Source organism: Selaginella moellendorffii, unplaced genomic scaffold (assembly GCF_000143415.4).
Source record: "Selaginella moellendorffii unplaced genomic scaffold, v1.0 SELMOscaffold_138, whole genome shotgun sequence".
NCBI lineage: Eukaryota > Viridiplantae > Streptophyta > Lycopodiopsida > Selaginellales > Selaginellaceae > Selaginella > Selaginella moellendorffii.
The window spans coordinates 257,189-280,198 of NW_003314399.1; the positions used below are offsets into that span (position 1 = coordinate 257,189).

The 23,010-nt window shown below is 46.2% G+C and overlaps 9 protein-coding genes across 10 annotated transcripts; 3 read left to right on the forward strand and 6 right to left on the reverse strand.

The window, feature by feature from the left end:
* Positions 1–1,254: 1,254 nt before the first annotated feature.
* Positions 1,255–4,026, forward strand: LOC9630150 (pentatricopeptide repeat-containing protein At4g39530). Its single transcript, XM_024666273.1, has one exon. The coding sequence runs from the start codon at positions 1,255–1,257 to the stop codon at positions 4,024–4,026; it is 2,772 nt and encodes a 923-aa protein (XP_024522041.1).
* Positions 4,027–4,031: 5 nt separating this feature from the next.
* On the forward strand, positions 4,032–6,378 carry LOC9630151 (LEC14B protein). Its single transcript, XM_024666264.1, has 10 exons — positions 4,032–4,152; positions 4,324–4,736; positions 4,830–4,949; positions 5,000–5,083; positions 5,141–5,314; positions 5,368–5,445; positions 5,493–5,665; positions 5,727–5,897; positions 5,949–6,009; positions 6,068–6,378. Exons 2-10 carry the CDS (start codon positions 4,332–4,334, stop codon positions 6,215–6,217), a joined length of 1,416 nt encoding a protein of 471 aa, XP_024522032.1. The 5' UTR covers positions 4,032–4,152; positions 4,324–4,331; the 3' UTR covers positions 6,218–6,378.
* Positions 6,379–6,801: 423 nt separating this feature from the next.
* On the forward strand, positions 6,802–7,792 carry LOC112343195 (actin cytoskeleton-regulatory complex protein PAN1-like). Its single transcript, XM_024666288.1, has 2 exons — positions 6,802–6,940; positions 7,389–7,792. The coding sequence occupies exons 1-2, from the start codon at positions 6,866–6,868 to the stop codon at positions 7,716–7,718; spliced, it is 405 nt and encodes a 134-aa protein (XP_024522056.1). The 5' UTR covers positions 6,802–6,865; the 3' UTR covers positions 7,719–7,792.
* LOC9630152 (delta-like protein C) lies at positions 7,715–9,021 on the reverse strand. The gene is made up of 6 exons (XM_024666287.1): positions 8,642–9,021; positions 8,449–8,589; positions 8,291–8,374; positions 8,094–8,222; positions 7,925–8,032; positions 7,715–7,865 (listed from the first exon to the last, which is right to left on the reverse strand). The coding sequence occupies exons 1-6, from the start codon at positions 8,709–8,711 to the stop codon at positions 7,795–7,797; spliced, it is 603 nt and encodes a 200-aa protein (XP_024522055.1). The 5' UTR covers positions 8,712–9,021; the 3' UTR covers positions 7,715–7,794.
* A 395-nt stretch (positions 9,022–9,416) lies between these two features.
* On the reverse strand, positions 9,417–11,690 carry LOC9630178 (pyrrolidone-carboxylate peptidase). Of its 2 annotated transcripts, XM_024666259.1 has the most exons (6): positions 11,614–11,689; positions 10,614–11,099; positions 10,206–10,532; positions 9,996–10,100; positions 9,878–9,925; positions 9,417–9,797 (listed from the first exon to the last, which is right to left on the reverse strand). In XM_024666259.1, the coding sequence occupies exons 3-6, from the start codon at positions 10,506–10,508 to the stop codon at positions 9,555–9,557; spliced, it is 699 nt and encodes a 232-aa protein (XP_024522027.1). In that variant the 5' UTR covers positions 10,509–10,532; positions 10,614–11,099; positions 11,614–11,689; the 3' UTR covers positions 9,417–9,554. The 2 variants fall into 2 exon arrangements, with proteins under 2 accessions (XP_024522027.1, XP_002992638.1); XM_002992592.2 differs by having other exon boundaries at positions 10,206–11,099; positions 11,614–11,690.
* Positions 11,691–11,767: 77 nt separating this feature from the next.
* LOC112343179 (momilactone A synthase-like) lies at positions 11,768–13,844 on the reverse strand. The gene is made up of 4 exons (XM_024666258.1): positions 13,745–13,844; positions 13,107–13,251; positions 12,734–13,051; positions 11,768–12,677 (listed from the first exon to the last, which is right to left on the reverse strand). The coding sequence occupies exons 3-4, from the start codon at positions 12,742–12,744 to the stop codon at positions 11,846–11,848; spliced, it is 843 nt and encodes a 280-aa protein (XP_024522026.1). The 5' UTR covers positions 12,745–13,051; positions 13,107–13,251; positions 13,745–13,844; the 3' UTR covers positions 11,768–11,845.
* A 55-nt stretch (positions 13,845–13,899) lies between these two features.
* LOC112343178 (momilactone A synthase-like) lies at positions 13,900–14,968 on the reverse strand. The gene is made up of 2 exons (XM_024666257.1): positions 14,852–14,968; positions 13,900–14,795 (listed from the first exon to the last, which is right to left on the reverse strand). The coding sequence occupies exons 1-2, from the start codon at positions 14,860–14,862 to the stop codon at positions 13,961–13,963; spliced, it is 846 nt and encodes a 281-aa protein (XP_024522025.1). The 5' UTR covers positions 14,863–14,968; the 3' UTR covers positions 13,900–13,960.
* LOC9630179 (5-formyltetrahydrofolate cyclo-ligase-like protein COG0212) lies at positions 14,772–16,583 on the reverse strand. Its single transcript, XM_002992593.2, has 9 exons — positions 16,472–16,583; positions 16,037–16,424; positions 15,874–15,964; positions 15,706–15,816; positions 15,539–15,654; positions 15,403–15,478; positions 15,227–15,352; positions 14,852–15,171; positions 14,772–14,795 (listed from the first exon to the last, which is right to left on the reverse strand). Exons 2-8 carry the CDS (start codon positions 16,406–16,408, stop codon positions 15,005–15,007), a joined length of 1,059 nt encoding a protein of 352 aa, XP_002992639.2. The 5' UTR covers positions 16,409–16,424; positions 16,472–16,583; the 3' UTR covers positions 14,772–14,795; positions 14,852–15,004.
* A 354-nt stretch (positions 16,584–16,937) lies between these two features.
* LOC9630181 lies at positions 16,938–17,799 on the reverse strand. Its single transcript, XM_024666260.1, has 4 exons — positions 17,647–17,799; positions 17,468–17,585; positions 17,164–17,367; positions 16,938–17,108 (listed from the first exon to the last, which is right to left on the reverse strand). The coding sequence occupies exons 1-4, from the start codon at positions 17,797–17,799 to the stop codon at positions 17,029–17,031; spliced, it is 555 nt and encodes a 184-aa protein (XP_024522028.1). The 3' UTR covers positions 16,938–17,028.
* Positions 17,800–23,010: the final 5,211 nt, after the last annotated feature.

The following is a 23,010-nucleotide window of genomic DNA, read 5'->3' on the forward strand; positions in this document are numbered from 1 at the left end:
GTTGTAGCGATGTGAGCGTGCCTCTGCCAAATTCTTGGAATCGCTGTAAGATCGGACCAAACGCAGCAAGAAATCATCCGGAGTGCGTCCATACATAAATCATAATAACAGTAAAAACAAACGAAAGATCTTAGATTCAAATCTGAGTTACCTCAGTAGATAAAAAAAATTATTGGCAGAGACCCAACTAAAACTTTTAGTTTTTGAGAGTTTCTGGAATGGGAAAGAGAATGAGAGGGATTGACTTTGTCACTGGTGACATGAGAGTGTTTGCTAGCAGAACTTTTGCATGGAATTGAGTATTGCTCTTCAACTGTCCTGTCAGACTACAAGCATTATCTAGAGATTTCATGCATTTTGCCTGGATTTCTCAGCAAGATGATCTTTGATCCATTCTAACAAAAACTCTTTGCATTTGTCAAGGTTAATCTTCGTCACAGCTTTGAAGTTAAGTACTCAATCACTGGGCACTAGCAGCTGTTTAAGATCCCCAATCTGCAACATCTTTGCTAACAAACACTCCTAAACTCTCATGTGATACTTCTCACCAATGCCTGAATCTCGGGTACTGATCTGTGCTGTGGAGTTTTGCAAGTGAATAAATGCTCATAATCTTTTTCCTTGTTATTGCTAGGAAACTTGGAGCTCTTCCAAAGAACACTTCGCAAGAGATTAGGTGCCTTGATGAGCAACTTCTCTACAGAAATTACTCTGTCCGTGAGCGCCATCGCCGCCAGCCGGAGCTACAAGGGACTCACGGTTTTTCGGACGTTCTCGCCGGATCACTACATCGGGGGGTCGTGGAACACGGGAGGGTCGTGCACGGGGATCACGAAGCCTCTCACGGACAACGAGGTGAAAAGGATTGGCAGTTCTGCGCCATGCCCGCCCAATGAGAGAGACTGCGATTCATGTCAAAATTAGAGATACGTTAAGAAGCTTTGGGAACTTGTTGGATATCTGGCTAGAATAAAGAAAATTGTTGGTAAGGTTCCAGGTTCGAATCCACAGCCAGAGACCCACCTAAAATCTTTTTTTCAGAGCGCAAAGTCGCTACAGATGGAGCTCGAAGTCTCCGGGCCTTGAGTTTTGAAATCGATCTCTATTTCGATCGATCGACCTGGGCCCGGTCCCGGCTTTGTGGAGGAAGCTCTCCTCGCCGCTAGTAATTCGAAGTCAATGATAGTCAACGTTGTCAAGTAAAAGTCATAGTAAACGGTCAAGTTCGTTAGCTCTTTGCTAGGGTTTAAACGGATGTGCTCTCGATCGGTCCTGGTATTCCGTCGCCATGGAGCGGCAGGGCATCGGATGATCTCCACTGCCGCGCAACAGGTCAGGCTCCCTCGATCCTCTCCTCCTGGCGGCGACGAATCCCTGGAGCTAGCACAGAATGTAGTCTTTCCCGAGAGGAAATTTCCCCTCTACAAGCGCCGCGCGACGCCCGAGAGCGATCACTTCGTGAATCTAGGTGCCGCGGTGAAGCAGCTGGATTACATGGTCGACTCCGGCGCCTATGCGTGCCTCCTCAAGCGCTGCTGCGGCCCCGCGGCGCTGGAAGATGGGAGGAGAATCCACGAGCACATCGTCAGCCATGGCCGCGGGGACGATGTCTACCTCGGCAATCTCCTCATCCAGATGTATGGGCTGTGCAAGAGCGTGAGGGAGGCGAACAGGGTCTTCCGGCGGATGAAGGAGAAGAATGGCCACACTTGGAGCTTTCTCATCGCGGCAAATGCCGTGAATGGGCATTGCAAGAAGGCGCTGGAGATCTACTACCGGATGCTCCAGCACGGTGTGAGGCCCCAGGAGAGGACTTTCACGACGCTGGTGGCGGTGTGTGGGAGCTTTGACGCTGTTCCGCAGGGAAGGATGATACACTCGCAGATCGAAGAGGTGGGCTATGGTTCCTTGGTGGAGGTGGCGAACTCGCTCGTCAAGATGTATGGAAAGTTTCGGCTGCTGGACACCGCTGTTGGTGTCTTCGAGACCATTCCTTGCAAGAACCTGACGAGCTACTCGGCTATGGTGACGGCCTTTGCGAAGTGTGGGAAGCTGCGTGACGCGATGCGTTGTTTCGACAGTATGTGGAGAGCGGGCTGGGAGCCGAGCTTGATTATCTTCACGACTATCCTCGGGGTTTGTGCGGAGCTTGGAGAGCTCGAGTACGGTCGTGACGTTCACGGCATGATCGCAGAGGTAGGACTTTGCAACGTTCACAATCTTAAGGTCTCACTGTTTGATATGTATTCAAGGTGCGGGGAGCTTGAGGAAGCGAAGAAGATCTTCGACAGCTTCCAGAGCATTGGGCCGACTTCGGTAAACAAGATGATCGCAGCGTATGCACTCAAAGACCAGCACAAGCTCGCAGTGGAGGTATTTAATCGCTTCCATGGTTTCTCGCAAGCAACCGATGTGAATACTTTTATCAGCCTGCTTGGGACGTGTGATAGCGTTGCCAAGGCCAAGGAGGTGTACAAGAAGCTGCGAGAGAGCGGGCTCAAAGATACACTACGCTTTGAGAACTCACTTATCAGCAGGCTTGGCAGGCTGGGAGCTGTTGCCTACGCACGAAAGCTGCTGGGAAAAATGCCCGAGAGGAACGTTGTTTCGTGGAGCGCCATGATCGCAGCGTATGTACAAAACGGCTACTCTGACGAAGCTCTGGTGGCTCTGCAAGAGATGGATCTGGAAGGCGTCAAGCCGAACAACATCACTTTCACGAGCTTGGTGGACGCCATCGACGACGAGGTAAGCGCGCGAGCTATGCAAAACCGGATTTTTACGTCTGGGGAGGTTGAGGTGGACGACTTCCTCTACAACGCTGTCCTGAGGATGTGCCTGAAGTTCCACTGCATCGACGAGGCAAGAGGCATCTTCGAGAGCGCGAAGAACAAGGATGTTGTTACTTGGACAACTATGATAGCCGCAGCCTCGGAAGACGGTCGTAGCAGGGAAGCATTCTCGCTGTTCCGCCGGATGGAACTCGAGGGAGTGAAGCCGACGTCTGTCACGTTCATGAGCCTCCTCGACGCCTGCTCCAGCGCCACTTTGGAAGCTCTCCACGAACGCGTCGTAGCCGAAGGCCACACGCATTCCAGCGCTCTACTTTGCACTGCTCTGGTAAAAGTCTACGGGAAGCACAACCAGCTGGAGAGAGCAAGAGGCCTCTTTGACGAAATGGAGAGCAAAGACGTCGTCTCATGGACATCGATGATACGAGGCTACATCGAGCAGGAACAGGGGAGCAAAGCTCTGTCTTTGTTCCGGCAGATGGAGCTGGAAGGCGTGAAACCGAGCCAGATCACTCTCGTCAGCATGCTCGCCGCTTGCTCGCTGGAGAACTCCCTCCGCGAAGGCAGGAAGATCCAAGCCCAGCTCCTGGCAGCCGGAGGCGAGCACAACCCCGTCGCTGGCAACGAGCTCGTCAACATGTATGGCCAGTGCGGGAGCCTGGACGAGGCGAGAAGCGTCTTTAACACTCTCCGCGAGCGAGGAGTAGCGGCATGGACGTCGATGATCGCGGCTTACTCCAAGTCCGGCCGCGGCAAAGAGGCCGTGAAGATGCTGAGATACATGGGAATGGAGGGCGTCAAACCAAACAGGATGACGCTCTCGACGCTCCTCTCGGCTTGCGGACACTCGGGCCTCGCAAACGAAGCGTGGGAGTGTTTCATCTTTGTCGAAAAGGACTGTGGAGTGACGCTAACTTCCGAGCAGTATGGCTCTATGATCGACGTCCTGGGACGAGCCGGAGAGATGGATCAAGCTCGAGTTCTTCTCAACAACATGCCTTGCAAGGCCGACGCGAAGATCTGGACGAATTTTTTGGGAGCTTGCCGGATCCACAAAAACTTGGAGCTGGGAGCTCAAGCCGCGGAAGCGCTGATGAGGATAGAGCCCGGGAATCCCAGTCCGTACGTGCTTCTAGCGAGGATGTACGGCGAGGCTGGGAATAGAGACAAGGAGGTGGAGGTGCTGGCCACAATGGAGTATCGTGGGATAATTCCCTCCAAGGGTGTAAAGTAAGATTAGTGTTTTTACTGCTAAGGGTGTAAAAGGGAGGTCTTTGTTTCGCAATTTAGGGCTCTTGAGCGCAAGCTCGTTCATTCTCCCGCAGCGGCATTGGATTTGATGCAGCGCCTGGAGAAGAAGGTAATCTCTTGCGTCGATCGAGGATTTCGTGGTTCTGCTCGAGGATTGAGGTAGATTTTGAGACATTCTCAGCTGGAGCGCTTCGTCTAGATGATCCGGATTGCTTGGTTTGAGAGATAGTAGAATAGATTTCGCGTTACTGCTTCCATTGATCTATTATATCGTTTTTAGATTGAGTGATGGCGAACGAAAGGCCTGGAGCATTTCGAGCCTTTCTTCGAGCGAGCCGGAGGTGGTTCCTGGACGAGAGCAACGATGACGAGGAGGAGACCGAGGCCCAGGCAAGAAGTCAAGGGCCTTTGCAAAACGTGCTCTCCCAGGAGATAAACATGGCCACATCCGCCAGCGATGAGACTTTGAAGCGAGCTCGAGCAAAAAATGGTAGAACAGTCAACACGGTGTCCATGCTCGCGGGGAGAGAGATCAACTCTTCGAAGAATGGGAAGTTCTCTCGTGCCGAGGCGTGTCACGTCTCTTCGAGGATTTTGCCGGACAAGGGACCCGAGATACTGGAGCGAAAGAGCAGTCGGCTTTACATCAGCCAGTTCTCCAACGATGGATCGCTTTTCATTGCTGGCTTTCAGGTAAGCGAGGCTCTTTTTTCGTTCTTTTTTTTTGTTTCTTTTGGATTGCAGCTCGGTTTTGATTTCTGCCAGTGATTGTTTTCTTGTTTCCAGGACCGGACAATTGTGGTCTATGATGCTGATAACAACTGGACTATCCACAAGAGAGTGAAAGCTCGTAACATGAATTGGACAATCACTGACACGGCTCTCTCCCCGGACCAACGATTCCTGGTCTGTGTTGTTCACTCCTTCACTAGAACTCTATCACTGTCCTCTTACAGGTCTATGCGTCTATAACTCCTGTTGTGTTCCTTGTGAATCTTGGAAACGAAACTGGTGGAATAGATTCTCTGGCGAACGTGACTGTAAGTTTTTATTCTTTCTTTGTTTTCAATATGTGACCATGGTGTTTGCTTAACCAGGATATCCACGAAGGGCTTTCGCTCAGCTCATACGATGACGACGGGGATTTTGGAATTTGGTCACTGAAATTCTCGCAGGATGGGAATGAGATCGTGGCCGGCAGTAACGACAACTGTATCTACGTCTACGACTTGAACTCCGCGACTACAACGTATCGGGTTTCGGCGCACAACGTAAGTGAAAGAAAAGTTGGAAAGCAACGAGTATTAGTGATCGGCTTCTACAGGACGAAGTGAATACGGTTGCGTTTGCGGATGAGAGTAGCCACCTTATCTATTCGGGAAGTGATGACTACCTTTGCAAGGTGATTTTTTTCCTTCAAACTCGAAGCCACTTACTCTGTGTTTCCAGGTATGGGATAGAAGATGCTTCTCAGCAAACAACAAACCCGCCGGAGAGCTCGTTGGCCATCTCGGGGGAGTGACTTCCATAGACAGCCGAGGAGACGGGCGGCATTTCATTTCCAACAGCAAGGACCAGTCGATAAAGCTTTGGGACATACGCACAATGTCCGGTGGATCCAAGTACGTGAAACACAGTTTTTTCCATTCCTGTATTTGCAGCTCGGCTTTCGCTGGATGCCAGGAAAAGTTTCGAACGCGCGCAGGTCCCGAGAATCCGGTGGGATTACAGATGCATGAGAGTCCCTCCTCGCCTGCGCACTGTTGCGCATCCGGGCGATGAGTCGCTCATGACATACAAGGGACACGAGGTTCTCCAGACATTGATCCGGTGCTACTTCTCTCCTCGCATCAGGTAAACAAAGTGTGAGAAGTTCTTTCTCAATGCCTGGACTTGTTCTTCCAGCACGGGCCAGAAGTATATCTACACCGGCTCTTACGACGGCACCGTCCATATCTACGATGTGGTGAGCAGAAGCTCTTCTTCTTTTCGTCTCTAAAGGTTTGATTTTTCTTTCTTTCTAGGTGACCGGGCACACAGCGGCGACTCTCTCGTTCCACAACCATCCCGTGAGAGATTGTAGCTGGCATCCATGGCAACCAGTATTGGTAAGCTCCTGCTGGGGTGGAAACCTGGTAAAGTGGGATCACGACCCCAGATCGATGGATTTCTAGAAAAGAAAAACAGGAAGGAAAAACGAAAGCGTGTAAATTACTGGCAAGGACCTTTGTTCCGAGTCTCGGCTGGAAGGACTAATAAGTAAAATTGGCCTGGAAGCCGCGACCATAGAATTTTGGAGCGTATTGAATAAACAGCCAGATAAACATTCTTGCCACTTCAAACTCTCAAGCAAGATCCTAAAATTCCTCGGTTTCTTGGGGTTTAGGTGCTCTTCTTGCTATTGTGATTGATTGATTGTTTGAAGTGCTTGAGCAAGCGATGGTCTAGCATAGACGATGATTCCCCTGTTTCCAGCTCTTCCTCCCGACAATCATTGCTTTGATTTGGCGTTGTTTCGCGAAAAATCAAACGTTTTCTCCTCCCGGTCGAAGCAATTCCATCCATTTCACGCGAATTTGTCTTTGGAATCGAGTCCCAAAACAGAGCATCTTCGTTTTTAAAATTTAGGGCTCCTCGCTTTAAGTTTGGCGACCAAATGTTCTCTCCCCGTTAACCAAGAAGACACGCATTGCTCGCACGCTGATAGGTTTTTGCGATATCTCTGCGTGGAGAGAAAGAAAGGGGCGATCCCCTCGACTGGTAAGCTCGACATCCATTTCGTTTGTCACGTTTTTGGACTGTTTGCCCGGATTCTCAAACAGATGGAGCGATTGATTCCATTGCTTCTTCTTTGTCTCCTCATCGGCAATGTAGCATCGATGAAGAAACCCGGAGAGGTAAGGTTCTCTATCCTCTTTGATCCTCTCCTTTTCCTCGCGGAGTTTCTCGACTTAGATCATCAATCATTCTTCGAGTTCTAGCTCAAGAAGATCTCCTTTTGCAAACAACGATCAAGAGTCTCGCTGTCAAGGATTGTAAGATCCATGCCTAGTTAAGATCATGCCTTGATTTCGCTGCTCGCAGCGTGCATTTATTTTCACGAGCGAGAGAGAGAGAGAGTGATTGAAAACATTGACGACGACTGCTCTTTGAGAGAAACCACTCCCTGGATCATGTGTTTTTGTGCCAGCATTGATTCTCATTGACATAAAGAAAAGAGTAAAAACTCTCACGAGAAAATCCAACGAAAATGCCCGGTTGACGAGAGGAGCGTAGCGAAGAACCATTTGCTGCTTTGCTTGATTATCTTTCACTCGACCTCATTTTGCTTTTGAAAATTCGCAGATTGTGGAGGACAAGGAGCTCCTGGACGATGAATTCGATAGCAGCGAGAGGCAAGACTATCAGCAAGTCGATCCAAAGCCAAAGCTCCAGTCTCCAGTCCAGCCAGGCCCGGTGGAGCATCTCAAGCCTCTTCCACCATTCGGCTCGTCCCCGCATGCAGCTCCTCCATCTCCACCACCTCGATCGCCGCCACCTCCCACCACCGCCGCTCCGCCACCATCGCCACCGTCCAAGCCCGACAATCCCACTGTTCCAATCTCCACTGGCTCTTCTTCATCGTTTCCTCCGTCACCTTCTGGAGGCTCGACGATTATCACTCCACCACCTTGAGAATTCTCTATATTTTTCTCGAAGTGTTCTAATAACATAGCACCTAGAATATACAAAGAGGAAAAAATGGTATACTCTATATGCTCCACAGGAGCAGGGCCAGTGCACCAAAGACGAGATTTTTGGCGTGGAATTGCAGTTGTGATCCTGCGCATGACGAGGAAAAATTGGTTTTGTTTTCCCGTTTGGAGAAATAGAAAACTCACCAGCGTTTGTATCTGACAAAGTGGAGGAGCTGTTGCTGCCTGGCGATGAAGGTGAGGAACTCGGGCCGAGGTTTATTCCAAGCTGGTTGCAATCAGCACCAATGCTACCTAAATCGAAAAGAAAAATCGAATTTTTTTTGTTCAAGGACGACATCTATAGAAAACTTACAATCCGCAACGCAAATTCCAGACGGTGAGTTGAGGAGATTTCCGTAGCCTTCGTAGCACCGGCATGTATAACTATTGTTGCCGTTTTGCTTGATGCAATCGCCTTCACCGCATACCTTGTACGAGCAAGCTGGAAAAAAGAAAAAAGTATGAAAAGTGAGCAAAACCGAAGAACAAAGGAGTTTTTTTTTTTCTTACGATTGAAGATGTCGAAGCTCGGTGAATTATCATGTGAGGCATCATCTGCTTTGTTAGTCTTGGCACAACTCATATTGAAATCACCTGCGAGAGAGAAGAAGCAAATCTGAGAAGAACTTGGATGAAATCCAAAACCGGGAGTGAAAACGCTTGCTTACACTTCGGGATGGCGCAGCTCAACGCAGACATTCCCAGGATATTGGACCATCCATCCTTGCACACGCACTTCACAGGTGGGAATCCACTCACTTCCACACAGTCCCCTTGGATGCAATTGTAATCGTCACAAGCTCCACCATCTACAAATCACATAAGATCATGAGCACACAAAAAGGACTAGCGAAATCATACCAGCGAGAAGTGGTGCCCATAGAAATCCAAGAGCCACGATCGCCACGAAGCCCACATACTTGAGCGCCATAGCTGCTTTAAACGAAGAAAAAACTACACTCGCAGTAGAAAAAGAGTGACTTTTTATACAAATGCGAAGGACAGTGGAGTCTCCAGCGCAAATCGGGCCCTGCGGAGAACTTTGAGAGCGACCCACCGGAGAAAAACTTGGTTCTTTTCAAGCCCAGCTTCTTCTTTCTCGTGGAAACCTATCGATCAAGCAGCAGCCGGGATCATCAAAGACGCGCCCCCGAAACAAACTCTCGGAATTTAGCAAAGAGGAGCACACGCACTCGCTCGCGTGTTGATTCATCACTCGCGCTGACATAAATCCGCCCACTGCTGATGTTAACAACAACGCGACGCGGATCAAGGACAAACTCCCAGCTCCGCCACGTCACTTGGCCGCCGCCGACGTGGACAATCCCACGGCCCAGATCCTGCTACGTAACCCCACCGTGGCGCGCAACCATTCGCTTGAATTCTACCGCGCTACAGGGTGTTTGGTGCGCTGCCATGAATGCGTGTCCAAAGTCAGCACCGTGGATTGACATGGCAGCATCATCACCGTCCAGTCCCCACATGAGACAGCGATGTGCTTATTTGCTAAGCAGTGAGGAATTTTTTTTTGCTATTGTCCCAATTTCATAAGAACAATTGAAATGTTGGAACAATATCGTTATTATTACATGCTTAAGATCATTAATATTGAAGCAAGATTGATTAGCTCTTGGAACACGATTGAAATGGAACAATATTATTGAGAGCATTAGGAGTCGTATAAAATCGAGCCACCGAGATAGGATAAGATGGAAAGAGTACAAATAATCGAGAGATTGGTAGAAGATAAGACGATATATATCGAAGATGGTCATCACTGGAGCTCTTGAGCCAAAACCTCCATGAGCGAAGCCACAAACTGCATTTGGACGTCCTCTTCAATTCTAGAGAACAATGGCACATGTACAAATATACACACAGTCCCGTTGGCGCGAGCGTGCCGCAGCGACTGGTAGTAAACGTAGTTGCACACGAATCGCCCTGCGTCGTCCGACAGCGTCACCTCGAAGCCTTTGGACGCGAGGCAGCGGACGATCTCGGCCGCTGGCAGCGTCGTCTGTGCCAAGAACAGTTTCGGGAGTGGAAACATCGTCACGCAAACGCGAGCAAAAACCGGAAACAATCTAAACTTCGTACCTCGCGGGTTGCCGAAAGAGGCCCGTCCTCCGGCGCAATCTGGACCCTCTGGAACCAGCAAAAGTTTGTATGCGCTCAAGTTTTGTATGGACGAAAGAACAAGCGAAAAGAATAGAACCTGCGGCTGCCATCCCATTTCATCCGGGCAACGGAATGTAGCTTCGTTGACGGCGCGGCGCTCAATCGCAAATCTCGAAGCTCCACTGTTCACGCCAAAGTGTATCTTCACGAAAGGTAAAAGAACAAAACTATCAGCATACACCGCTTGGATAAATACAAAGGCCACACATAGTAAAAACAAAGAAAAGAGAGAACTGAGAGAACGTACCCAGAGGACTCGACCAGACGATGGATCTGGCTGCTCGATGAAACTCCCGAGCTTTCTGTGAGCCGAGGACGACGGTGGCGATATCGCAGCATCCAGCAGATCCATAAGAGTCGGGAGAGCACCCTCTCCTGCCGTCTCCAGGACCGTAGCGCTCTCCAGAGTGAATCCCTGCGGGAGGCCGCCATCCTTGAAGTAGCTCGACAGCCTGCCGACTATAACTTCGGTTGGATTCTTGGCCACTCCATGGAACTTCTTGAATCCAGTGACGTGAATTCTGGTGACGGGAACTCCCTCCGACCCCATTACTTCCTCCAAGCGCTAAAAGACCTGTAACAGTAGCTCCACTTTGATCAGAGCTCCATGCCTTGACCGCTTCCAAAAGAGGGCAAGCCTCGGGGCCAAAAGTACCAGAGTTAACGGTTGTCACAAGTATGACCGAGCCATCTCCGAATCTGATTCTCTTCCGCTCTGCCTCTTTGGAGCAAGCTTCCAATCCGAGAATAAGCTCCAGCCGCAGCAATCACAGGGAATCTGTAATAGCCGTGTCGATCATGATCGAAGCACTGTAGCCTGCTTTCCTTTCCTTTTTTATTTCGGCCTTCTTTTTGTGCAGGGGGGACCCCCACTGCCACGCCCGAGTACAGGATTCGCAATATGTCACCTCGTTCCGCACCTACTGTAGAAGAGTTGGCTGCCCTTTTAAAAGTCTCGCTCTCTCCTTCTACACGACTGAGAATGATTGAGGCATAAAAACTGCAGCCCGAACAAAAGCCTGAACAAAAGCCTGCAACCCCGCAATGGTGATGAATGAAGCCGCAAAACACTGACCCGTCATAGTTGCTCCTAGAACATACTCATTCCTTCACCACCAAGTGCTAAATGTGTGAAATGCTCCTGCACCAACATTGGGAGGTGAGTTTCACCACGTAAACTATGATTCGCTGCTCAAGTGAAATCCCACAAAGCAAAAAAAAAGTCCAGCTCCATGAATCTTAAATTTCGTCCTTGGCGTACGAAAGTGACCCACACCGATCTAGATCAAATCAGACTCTATCTAGTAGAGACCGCACTTGGGCAGCAAAAACGAAAAAAAACATAAAAACAAAAGAATCGAGAGAGCGAGAGAACTTATCATGGACGGAAAGAACTTTCCTCGCTAAGCTAGCTTCGCGATAGAAAAGAAAGGAAGTGGAGTCTCTCAGCTCCGACAAAAAACCAGAAAAGAAAACAAAAAAGCTTTGCTCAAAGAGGATGTCACTGGACACACACATGCGCTGCCACGAGAGAGCATACAAAAACGAAAGCTCCATAATGCGCCTTTCGGCGAGAGGAGGGCGAAGAAAAGAAGAAGAATGCGCGATGCGCGATGATGCTCTCCCAATCAAGCTAAGAATAAAATCCTACGTACCTCGAGACCGGTAGCGCGATCAAATCATCGAACCAAGCTCGAGAATCACCCTCGCATTCGCGGGGCGCGCCCTCGCAACGGCAAAAATCCACACTTGCCCTAAAACACAAGGCATATTCGCTGGACCCAGGCATATTCCGTTTAAGCAGGCATATTCTCGAACATTCATTAGAATATTTCATCCTTGGGTTGAGGAATTATTCTATTAAGTTTATCAAAACTTTGACCTTATTTAGTTCTTCGTTACCAGACGGAGCTGCCCATGCTGGATATCCTTGAAGATGTTAAACGCGGCAGTCCCTGCGAGCGAGCCGTCCACCACCAAGTCATGGCCGCTCACAAACCTCGACTCATCGCTGGCGAGGAAGAGCGCGGCCTCTGCGATCTCCTCCGGCTCCATCAAGGCCCGGAGATCAAACCCGGGCTTCCCTGAAAACGCCGCTTGCATCTCAAGCTTGGCCTCCGCAACCGGGACCAAGTTCTCCCAAAACTTCGTCGAGATTTCGGTCACCACCCCGGCCGGAGAGATGCAGTTCACTCGGACCCCGTGAAAGGCCAGCTCCGAGGCCGCCAACTTTGTGATGCCAACCACGGCGTGCTTGCTGATGGTGTAGGGGTGGAGCGCGCTGCCAGAGATGATGTGAGCGATGCTGGCCGTGGTGATGATCGAGCCCGAGTTGCGAGGGACCATGACTCTGGCCGCGTGCTTCACTCCGTGAGCGACGCCTCTCACGTTGACAGCGAGCACGGCGTCGAGGTCGGACATGTCGAGACGGGCGATGGAGTCGGCCGGCTTGGGGCCCGAGATGATCCCGGCGTTGTTGAACATGATGCCGAGCGAGCCAAACTTTGAGACGGCCAGGTCCACTGCTGCTGCCACCTGAGACTCCTGAGAGACGTCGCAGTGTGTGTAGTGAGCGCCCGTCTCGGCGGCCAGCGCCTCGCCGCGGCTGTCTTGGACGTCGGCAATGATAACTTCCGCTCCATGAGCTCTGAATTTCTTGACCGTGGCTGCGCCGATACCCGAAGCACCACCGGTGACGAGTGCCACTTTCCCTTGGATCCTGGAAATGCTATTACGTTAGAAAGCATAAGAGGAGAAGAAACTAGTAAATGTAACCTGGAAAGCATTGTGGGATCTTGCAACACGAGTAGCAAGGCAGCACTGCTCAAGTATTCAAGCCTGTTGCAACGAGACAAAGTCAAAGTCAGACCGCTCGAGGCCTGGACCTCTCGTGCGTCGGTATCCTCAGAGCTCTTAGTTGATTCACTTATCTGCCCGAGGTCCGTTGATTCACTCTTTGGGCCGTCGGCGGCAATCTTTCGGAAGGACCCAGCGTCAGTGCCACCCCCGTTTCGTTCTCGATCTGTCTCTTAAGCTGCTGGAGGATTCTGATCTGATTAAGCTTCTCGGGGGATAGTCTGTCCCAGTAGATTCCTACACACAACAGACAAACTGCATCGATCTTTCAACATGCGCCAAACTTTCTCACCTGTAGGCTTTGGAATGGTTGTGTCTGTAAATATAACTTGCGTAGGGGTGCAAATTACGTCCACTGGGACGTCGTGTATAAGCAGCTTGTCCGCTTGAATCATACTCATTCCTTCACCACCAAGTGCTAAATGTGTGAAATGCTCCTGCACGAACATTGGGAGGTGAGTTTCACCACGTAAACTCTGATTCGCTGCTCAAGTGAAATCCCACAAAGCAAAAAAGAAGTCCAGCTCCATGCAGCTCAAGAATCTTAAATTTCGTCCTTGGCGTACGAAAGTGACCCACACCGATCTAGATCAAATCAGACTCTATCTAGTAGAGACCGCACTTGGGCAGCAAAAACGAAAAAAAACATAAAAACAAAAGAATCGAAAGAGCGAGAGAACTTTCCTCGCTAAGCTAGCTTCGCGATAGAGAAGAAAGGAAGTGGAGTCTCTCAGCTCCGACAAAAAACCAGAAAAGAAAACAAAAAAGCTTTGCTCGAAGAGGACGTCACTGGACACACACATGCGCTGCCACGAGAGAGCATACAAAAACGAAAGCTCCTTTCGGCGAGAGGGGGGCGAAAAAAAGAAGAAGAATGCGCGATGCGCGATGATGCTCTCCCAATCAAGCTAAGAATCAAATCCTACGTACCTCGAGACCGGTAGCGCGATCAAATCATCGACCCAAGCTCGAGAATCACCCTCGCATTCGCGGGGCGCGCCCTCGCAACGGCAAAAATCCACACTTGCCCTAAAACACAAGGCATATTCGCTGGACCCAGGGCATATTCTGTTTAAGCAGGCATATTCTCGAACATTCATTAGAATATTCTATTCTTGGAATAGTCGAATTGTTTTAGAGCTCACTCTAGTTCTTCGTTACCAGACGCAGCTGCCCATGCTGGATATCCTTGAAGATGTTAAACGCGGCAGTCCCTGTGAGCGAGCCGTCCACCACCAAGTCATGGCCGCTCACAAACCTCGACTCATCGCTGGCGAGGAAGAGCGCGGCCTCTGCGATCTCCTCCGGCTCCATCAAGGCCCGCCGGAGATCAAACCCGGGCTTCCCTGCAAACGCCGCTTGCGTGCCAAGCTTGGCCTCCGCAACCGGCACCAAGTTCTCCCAAAACTTCGTCACGATTTCGGTCACCACCCCGGCCGGAGAGATGCAGTTCACTCGGACCCCGTGAAAGGCCAGCTCCGAGGCCGCCGACTTTGTGATGCCAACCACGGCGTGCTTGCTGATGGTGTAGGGGTGGAGCGCGCTGCCGGAGATGATGTGAGCGACGCTGGCCGTGGAGATGATCGAGCCCGAGTTGCGAGGGACCATGACTCTGGCCGCGTGCTTCACTCCGTGAGCGACGCCTCTCACGTTGACAGCGAGCACGGCGTCGAGGTCGGACATGTCGAGACGGGCGATGGAGTCGGCCGGCTTGGGGCCCGAGATGATCCCGGCGTTGTTGAACATGATGCCGAGCGAGCCAAACTTTGAGACGGCCAGGTCCACTGCTGCTGCCACCTGAGACTCTTGAGAGACGTCGCAGTGTGTGTAGTGAGCGCCCGTCTCGGCCGCCAGCGCCTTGCCGCGGCTGTCTTGGACGTCGGCAATGATAACTTCCGCTCCATGAGCTCTGAATTTCTTGACCGTGGCTGCGCCGATACCGGAAGCACCACCGGTGATGAGTGCCACTTTCCCTTGGATCCTGGAAATGCTATTATGTTAGAAAGCATAAGAGGAGAAGAAATTAGTAAATCTAACCTGGAAAGCATTGTTGGGATCTTGCAACACGAGTAGCAAGGCAGCACTGCTCAAGTATTAAAGCCTATTGCAACGAGACAAAGTCATCGTCAGACCCGCTCGAGGCCTTGACCTCTCGTGCGTCGGTATCCTCAGAGCTCCTAGTTGATTCACTTATCTGCCCGAGGTCCGTTGATTCACTCTTTGGGCCGTCGGCGGCAATCTTTCGGAAGGACCCAGCGTCAGTGCCACCCCCGTTTCGTTCTCGATCTGTCTCTTAAGCTGCTGGAGGATTCTGATCTGATTAAGCTTCTCAGGGGATAGTCTGTCCCAGTAGATTCCTACACACAGCAGACAAACTGCATCGATCTTTTAACATGCGCCAAACTTTCTCACCTGTAGGCTTTGGAATGGTTGTGTTTGTAAATATAACTTGCGTAGGGGTGCAAATTACATCCACTGGGACGTCGTGTATAAGCAGCTTGTCCGATTGAATCTCGTCAACGAGTTGCTTGTCATGCACTGCTAGAAACAGTGAGAAAAGATTGACAGCAGGATATTGATGCATCTACCTGTGGTAACAATCAAAGTTGAATCGTCTATCGCTCCCATAAACCGGAGCATCCCATATTCCAACTCCGCGAATCCCTTACAAGACAAGACAAGAAACGTTGATATGCGTTAGTCAAAAAAACATTGGAGACATACCTCGCCTTTACCAAGACGAGCACCAGTTTTTGGATCCACAGCAACGGAGCCGATCACAATGAGATCCACTTTGAGCTTCGCATCAAGCCCCAACGGCTTCCCAAACTTCCGAAAGCCTACACACAGTTGAGTAGCGCGCAAGTGCATATTTATATTGAGCGGGCTACCTGTTTGTGTGACAGCCTCCCTCATGTCTCTATCGTTCATACTTGCTGGATCCAGCATGGAGAAGAAACCAGTTCTAAGGCGTGGTTGCGGTACGAGCAACTTTTTCATGCCTGTCAGAGATAGATTACGATTTTGAGTATACATAAGGCGAAAGTCATCAATCATACCTCTCAGGGTCATGTATCGCACTGGTTTTTGCGGTGTGTCCGGATTCACCTTGACACACTTCGCATCTTCAAAGACTGGCATCTTCCGCAGCTGATTTAGAAATGGGAAAGTAGAAAAAGTCGGCAATCCGAAATACAAAAAAGAAAAGATAAAGACTTTTACCTTGTCTGCCGCAAGCTCAGCCCCTTGAAAATTTGGAATCCTGTGATGAACTGGTCTTGGCATCTTTGCAATGTCTTCGGCTTCCAGCAAATCCCACACCCGCTTCCTTATCTGCCATTTCCATGCGCCAGGCCTGTCGTCAGCCTGGCTCTGTTCAGCCACGACTTTCATGGCCTCTCGTGCCTCAGAATCCAGTCTCTTGCGCTCGGCCTCGGCTTGAGCGTCCACATCGGGGGCTGAATCCGAACGAAGTCTAGCTCGACTCCTTGAGGCTGGCTTGGAAACTACCCACGCCTGATGAATCCTTGAACCCAAATTCATTACCCGAGGATAGAAAATGCTGCTCGGAGCCCCTCTCAACGTAGCATCCATTGCGTTTTGTACAGCCCTACCGTGCAAGTAAAAAGAATGGTTTCCAGGTCCCAGAAATCTTACCTCGATTACGTGTGCTCTTTACAAGGTTGAACGCTAGTACTAGGATATTCACATACTTTGTGTAGTCTACACACCAAACGGATTCGGTGGTGGAGATGCTGCTGGTGCTCCACCAGGCAAAACTTGTACATGTTCCAAAAACACTTCCCTGCGAACAAAAAACTTTCAACCTTTAGAAGAAAATGATTGAAGAGCTTACTTGTAAAGAGCAGATGCAGCTGCTGCTCCAAAGCAAGGTCCAAACCAATAAATCCAAAACGAAGCCGACCATGCACCCGAAACCACAGCTGGTCCAAAACTTCTGGCGGGGTTCATTGATGCACCCGTGAATGGAACTCCAACCAGGTGATCCACTAGAACAGCAAAACCAATCGGCAAAGGAGCAATCACACCTGCGTGAAACTAAACCTTGGTAAGAATAATCAAACATGCACAATGTCAAGTGAATACCAGGTCCTCGTCGATCCACAGCCACTCCAAAAATGACAAAGACAAGCACAAAAGTTAGCATGAACTCCATGATAAATCCTTGGCCCGGATAAACACCGTTGGAGAGATCATGAGCTCCGAGAGCGCCGACCCAAGGCCCCGGCGTGGACCATCTCAGGATTGCTGCTCCCATTATCGCTCCAAACAGCTGTATAGAAACACCACTTTAGATGGAGAAGCAAAGCCGTATAGATCATGCACACCTGAGCACCAACATATAATCCGGCTCGAAGAAGTGTTTCTTTGCCAGCAACCACGAACGCCAAAGTCACTGCTGGATTTAAGTGACCACCTGATATAGCTCCCGTGGCACCGGCTAGAAAAGCAATCGCAAGACCGTGTCCCAAAGCTATGGCTACCAGCCGTGCAGCGGTCATTCCCGGACCAAGCATTCCTGCAATGTATTTCTCCACGTAAAGCAAAAATCAGCACCTCAACAAGGAAAACCAAAAGACAAAAGAGTCTAGAATGGAGCCAGAGCTCCTAGATATGGAAGAATTTAGATACCTGAAGCAACGACTGAGCCACAGCCAAGGTAGACGAAGAGTAAAGTCCCAAGGAACTCGGCACCGGCTGCTCGCCATTGCTCCTTGGATCGCAGTGTCTTGTGATCGCCAAGCTCCACCTAAATCACGCACACACCCATCGATCACAGGACCCTAGAAGAGGAGAGACCCATTCATTACCTTCATGAAGTTGAGCATGGAGACCATCTTGAGCGCTCCCTCCACCATATGCTGGACGTGCAAATGCTCGTGAGTATTTTGGGGATGAGTGCCGCCAGGCCTCGAAGCCGCCGGTGCCGCCGAGGAAGAAGAAGGAATCGAAGAAGGCGCCATCATCGGCCCTCCCATAACACCGCCGCCGCCAGGGCCGCTGCCAAGACTCCCTCTCATTCCTCCCATGCCGCCCATTCCTCCCATTCCTTGCATTCCATGGATATTTTGCATCCCTCCCATGCCTGGCATGCCGCCCATACCTCCTCCTCCTCGCGGCGGCATTCCCCCCATTTGCATCCCGCCGCCATAGCTGCCGGCGAAGAAATCTTGATCCGATGACTGCCCCGCGTCTTGGTAATCTAGCTGACCGTATGCGTTCTTGAATCGCGGATCCATCATCGAAATCTCCCCCCGGCCGCTCACGACTGCGTGGATTCGCGCTCGCGTCTACAACACCACTGCTCCGGCGAGGATCGCCGCCGCGCACACCGCTGCTTCATGGGCATTCGAGAGAAAACCCTGCTCGGCGCCAAAATCTTTCGGATTTCGAACGACCTATCCGACCTAGTCAGCCCTAAACCCAAAAGGGTTGTGACTTTGCCTTTAAGAAAATGTCAAATTTAGTTTGCGAATAACGCACTATTGTCAAATTAATGTTTAGAGCATCTTCCATCCCACCAATATTGATTATATATATATTATAATTATTTTATTTCTCACATTCAAAAAAATTATTTGCTTGAGGATACCATCATTTTTTTTTTATCCCATACCAACTTAAATATTAAATTCAACTTATTATATAATATAACTTTTAAAGGAGTTTTTTTCTTTTGGATTTAGTTCGTGTTTTTCCCAAATTGATTGCGTCTACTGATTATTTAACTTTTTAATAAATAAAGTTTACTTTAATATTTTTTAATAATTTATTTCAACACTTTCATTAAGTTATTTAGGTGCTATTGCCTTTTAGATGTACTAGAGTTGCTTATAATTTTATCATTTCACTGGATTACTATTTTTTTTGTTATTATATTTTCCCAAATTAAAGCATTAATACTTTGCTTTTCCTTTCTTATATATTTATTAGCACCCAAAGTTTTATGATTTTTTATGTATAATATCATTTAAATTTTCTCCAACATTATTTTTGGCTCATTCTTAGCAAAAACATTATTTAAGTTAAGCTTATTATTTTTCTTAATAATATTTTTCTTACATAATCTACTGATTGGAAATGCTAGAACTTAAAAAAATTAATAAAAAGGTTTTAGAGTTTTCATTGACAGAATAAAAGATATATATTTCTATACAAGCACAAAACCATATAAAAACTATTTATTTAAGTGAGAGAAAAAAAAACTTTAAATATAAAATATATTTTGAAAATATTTTTATATTTAAATTTTTCATTTGAGAATATCAAAAATAAAAGAGCTCTATATAATATGTTTATCTCTTTCAAAAATTCCGTTTACTTTCTAAACAAATCCAAATACCTCTCATGGCTCAACAAATGATGTTATTAATTAAGAAAATGCAAAGCGCTTATGGTATGATCATATACATCAAATATGTAAAAGAAAAACTTCATGGTATTCCCATTTTTATCGTAAAATGGATAGATTTGCTCAAACACTAAAAGAAAAAAAAAAATGATGCCCATGCCAAACATCTTCAACCCACTTAGAGTTTTTTAATCTCCTGTTCCATAACTGAAAAGCCTTATTGTTTATTTTGAGCAAAAGATTTCTTCCAGCCAATCAAAGATCACATAATATCTATATAATTATTTAATATTTTAAAATAAATAAAAATTTAATAATTTTTCTGGAATTAGAAATTACTATATAACAATTAATTATAGTTATAGAAAATTTAATAGAAATTTTAACAAGTTAAATATTTTATACCATTGTATGAAATTTAAATATTTTAATTTTTTACAAGAAAAATCAAAAATTCTCTTGAACAAAATTTAAAATGTAACTTTAACTCATAATTAAAATTGAGAACATTTAAGAAAAATAACTTCATAAAAGAGTAATGAAAAAACCATTAACAGATTAAAATTGAAAGAAACTTTTATTTGTTTAGTTACTAAATTTTTATCTAACTTAAAGTGATCTTTATCGATTTTGATAATCTTATTTATAACTTCTATATTGTTGAGAAGTCTTTATCATTTAATCAAGAAAAATCAGTCTAAACAATATTAACAACACCAATTATGCTAATGTCATCATTCAGTCACTTATGAGGGTAACACTAAATACAAATAAATATTTATAAAGATATATTTAGAAAATATTTTACTTTTCCTAATATTCAGTATGTAATTAATATTAATTATTATTATTTATGATGTGGTAAAAAACATCTTAAACAGTATTTAACTTTGAAAATATCTTATATGGTATATATTTATTACTACATATTAACTTTACAATACTTCAAAATTAAGTGTAGTGATTTCAATAAAAATCAAAGCTAAATATGTTAAAAAAGAAGTATCTATATTGCACTTAACTGAATGTAATAAATCTTTTAATACAATTGCTTAGTCATTACTTAGCTTAGGTAATTCCAAGAAAATCTTATTTTTATACTTTAAACGATAACCATTAAGTTAAGGGGAAATAATGTCAAGTTGATGTTATATTCAATTGTTATATAATTTAGAATTAAAATATATTATTATGACATTTTTAATGCATTACATTAATAGAAAATGATTTTTATATAGTTCTTCTAGATGAAATAAATGCATCACAAAACCAAGAAGAAGTAAAAACATTCAGTAGTGACATTATTTATTCCATATCTATAGCATATTAAAATTTAATTATGAAAATATTATATATATGATTAATTATAGAAAACTTGGATAAGTAAATATTGTGGATAAATATGTATATAAATAAAACATGGAGCTAAATAAATTATATTTTCTAGTACTAAAAACATAGATTTTCTTTAAGATTAAGTTTGAGTTAAATATATTGAAGTGAAAGTCCAAAAATACTAAAGTTAATGTGATATATTAGGAAAATATTACAAAGAAAAGGAATTACATTCCTACTGAAGTATAAAATATTATATGGAGACATGAGTATGAATATTGGATAGACAAAAGATCTTTTGGATGATCAATATGCAATATCATCTCCACTTTTATATTTCACAGAAATATTTGTAAAAGCTCAAGAAATCAAAAGACACTACAAACAATAATATTATTTTGAGGTTTTGTGCATTACTCTTGAATTTTGTAAATGGAATCTACCTAACTGGGAATGTTGTAAGGAAAGAATTTTTTTTTTTGGAAAACTCAAAGAAAATTAACAAAGATCTCAAAACTTCCTATGACTAGCAATACATCCTAAAGTTGCACTATATATTACATCCAAAAGAATAAAAACCAAGAAAAATCATCTTATAGATAAATATGATATTTACAAATCTACACTTTGCTTTGCTCCAAATTTAATAAATAGCATTTTAATCATTAGCAAAGTTGGACACAAAAATAAATTGATAAATTTGATTTAAGTTGAGTGTAGTTATGCATAATTAAAATGGTTAAACTTTTCCCTCTTCTCTTTGTCATTGTGCTACTAGAAACCCTCTCCCTTTTAGTTTAGATTTCTCCCAAATCCCAATAAACAATTGGATACAAAAGTACAAGATCAAGAAAAAATATAGAAAAGAACAAGTCCGAAATTAAACACATTTTTTTTGTAAGTGCATGCTTGTGTACTTTTGATCATATCTATGATGAAGAAAAAAAAGATTATAAGCATTTCAGTTTTAATTATTTACTTACCTATCACTCAAGTTAGTGACATCATCTTTTTGAATGGATGGAAACCCTAAACCCTAAATTAAATATAATGATAAAAAAATGTATTTAAGACTCCCTTTATGAGAAATATAAACTTATATATATATAAATGCATGGAATATGGAAAGGGAATACAGAAATGTGCATATTAATTAGCCCAAAAACCCTAGCTTATATACAGGAGCGAGTGGTCCAGATTGAAACCAATCCGACGGCTACCAAAATCCCACTACGCTAATATTAGTATACAGCATCATAACCGTACACTTGGCACTCACATCATCCCTTCCTCTCGGGATAATGGAAGACCATCAAGGTTCTTTTAAAGATGGGCCAGGATCCGGAGGAACGTTAGGAGGAGGCATTAGTGGATCTGTAGGTGGTATTAACTCCTCCTGATCCCTTTGTACGAAGCGTTTCAGCCGTTGCACATGCACAATATCTGGAGGTTCGGCCTGTTGAACATCATATCGAACCTCATAAACTTGTGGTCCAACTTGCCGCAACACCCTATACAATCCTTTCCATTGCGCAAGAAGCCCCTTAGATAAACCACGTACCGTAAGATGGGGAAAACGGATTAACACCAAATCATCCACTTTGTACTCTGCAGGTGGACGATGATAGGAGTTGTAGCACCGTTGTTGTCCCGCTTGTACGCGGCCTAAATGTTCGGCAGACTCTGCTCGGACAAGTGGAAGAATGCTCGTCAAATACTGATCCCATGATCTAGCATCAGCAGCTCGTGGCAATCGCGAAGGTAAACCCAGTTCCGTTGGTAATATTAGATCATGACCATATAGGAGTTTATATGGTGAAGCACCAACAGAACTCTGCACCCCTGTAACATATGCATACCGAAGTGACGGCAAATAACCATCCCAATCCGAATGTTGAAAGTTCACATACTTCGCAATCATCCCTTTGAATGTCCGGACGAACCGTTCCACCAGACCGTCTGATTGTGGATGATAAGCACTCATGAAAGTGTGGCATATCCTTAACTGAGACGTCAAAACATGAAATGCCTCAGCCATAAATGCGGGACCATAATCTGAAAGAATCCACTCTGGACAAGAATGCTGGAACACCACTCGATTGAGGAGGAAGTAGCCAACAGCAGTTGCAGAGGCGCTAGCAAGAGCACCAACTTCCACCCAACGAGTCAAGTAGTCAGAAGCAATAATAACATACTCATTGCCAGCAGTCGACCGTGGAAAAGGTCCCATAAGATCAAACGCCACTAACTCAAACGGACGGCAAACCGCAATTGACTCCAACCGTCCTTCTGCAGCACGAGGGGGAGTATTACGAGCTTCACACCAAACGCAGTTACGCACATACCGGATAATATCACGTCGCATCTCCGGCCAATAGAAAGACCTGCGCAGCTTCTCGGTGACACGACGGTGTCCTATATGCCCACCTAGAACAGGAGAATCATGGTAGGCATGGAGAAACCGCGGAATAAACACCGAAGGCACCAC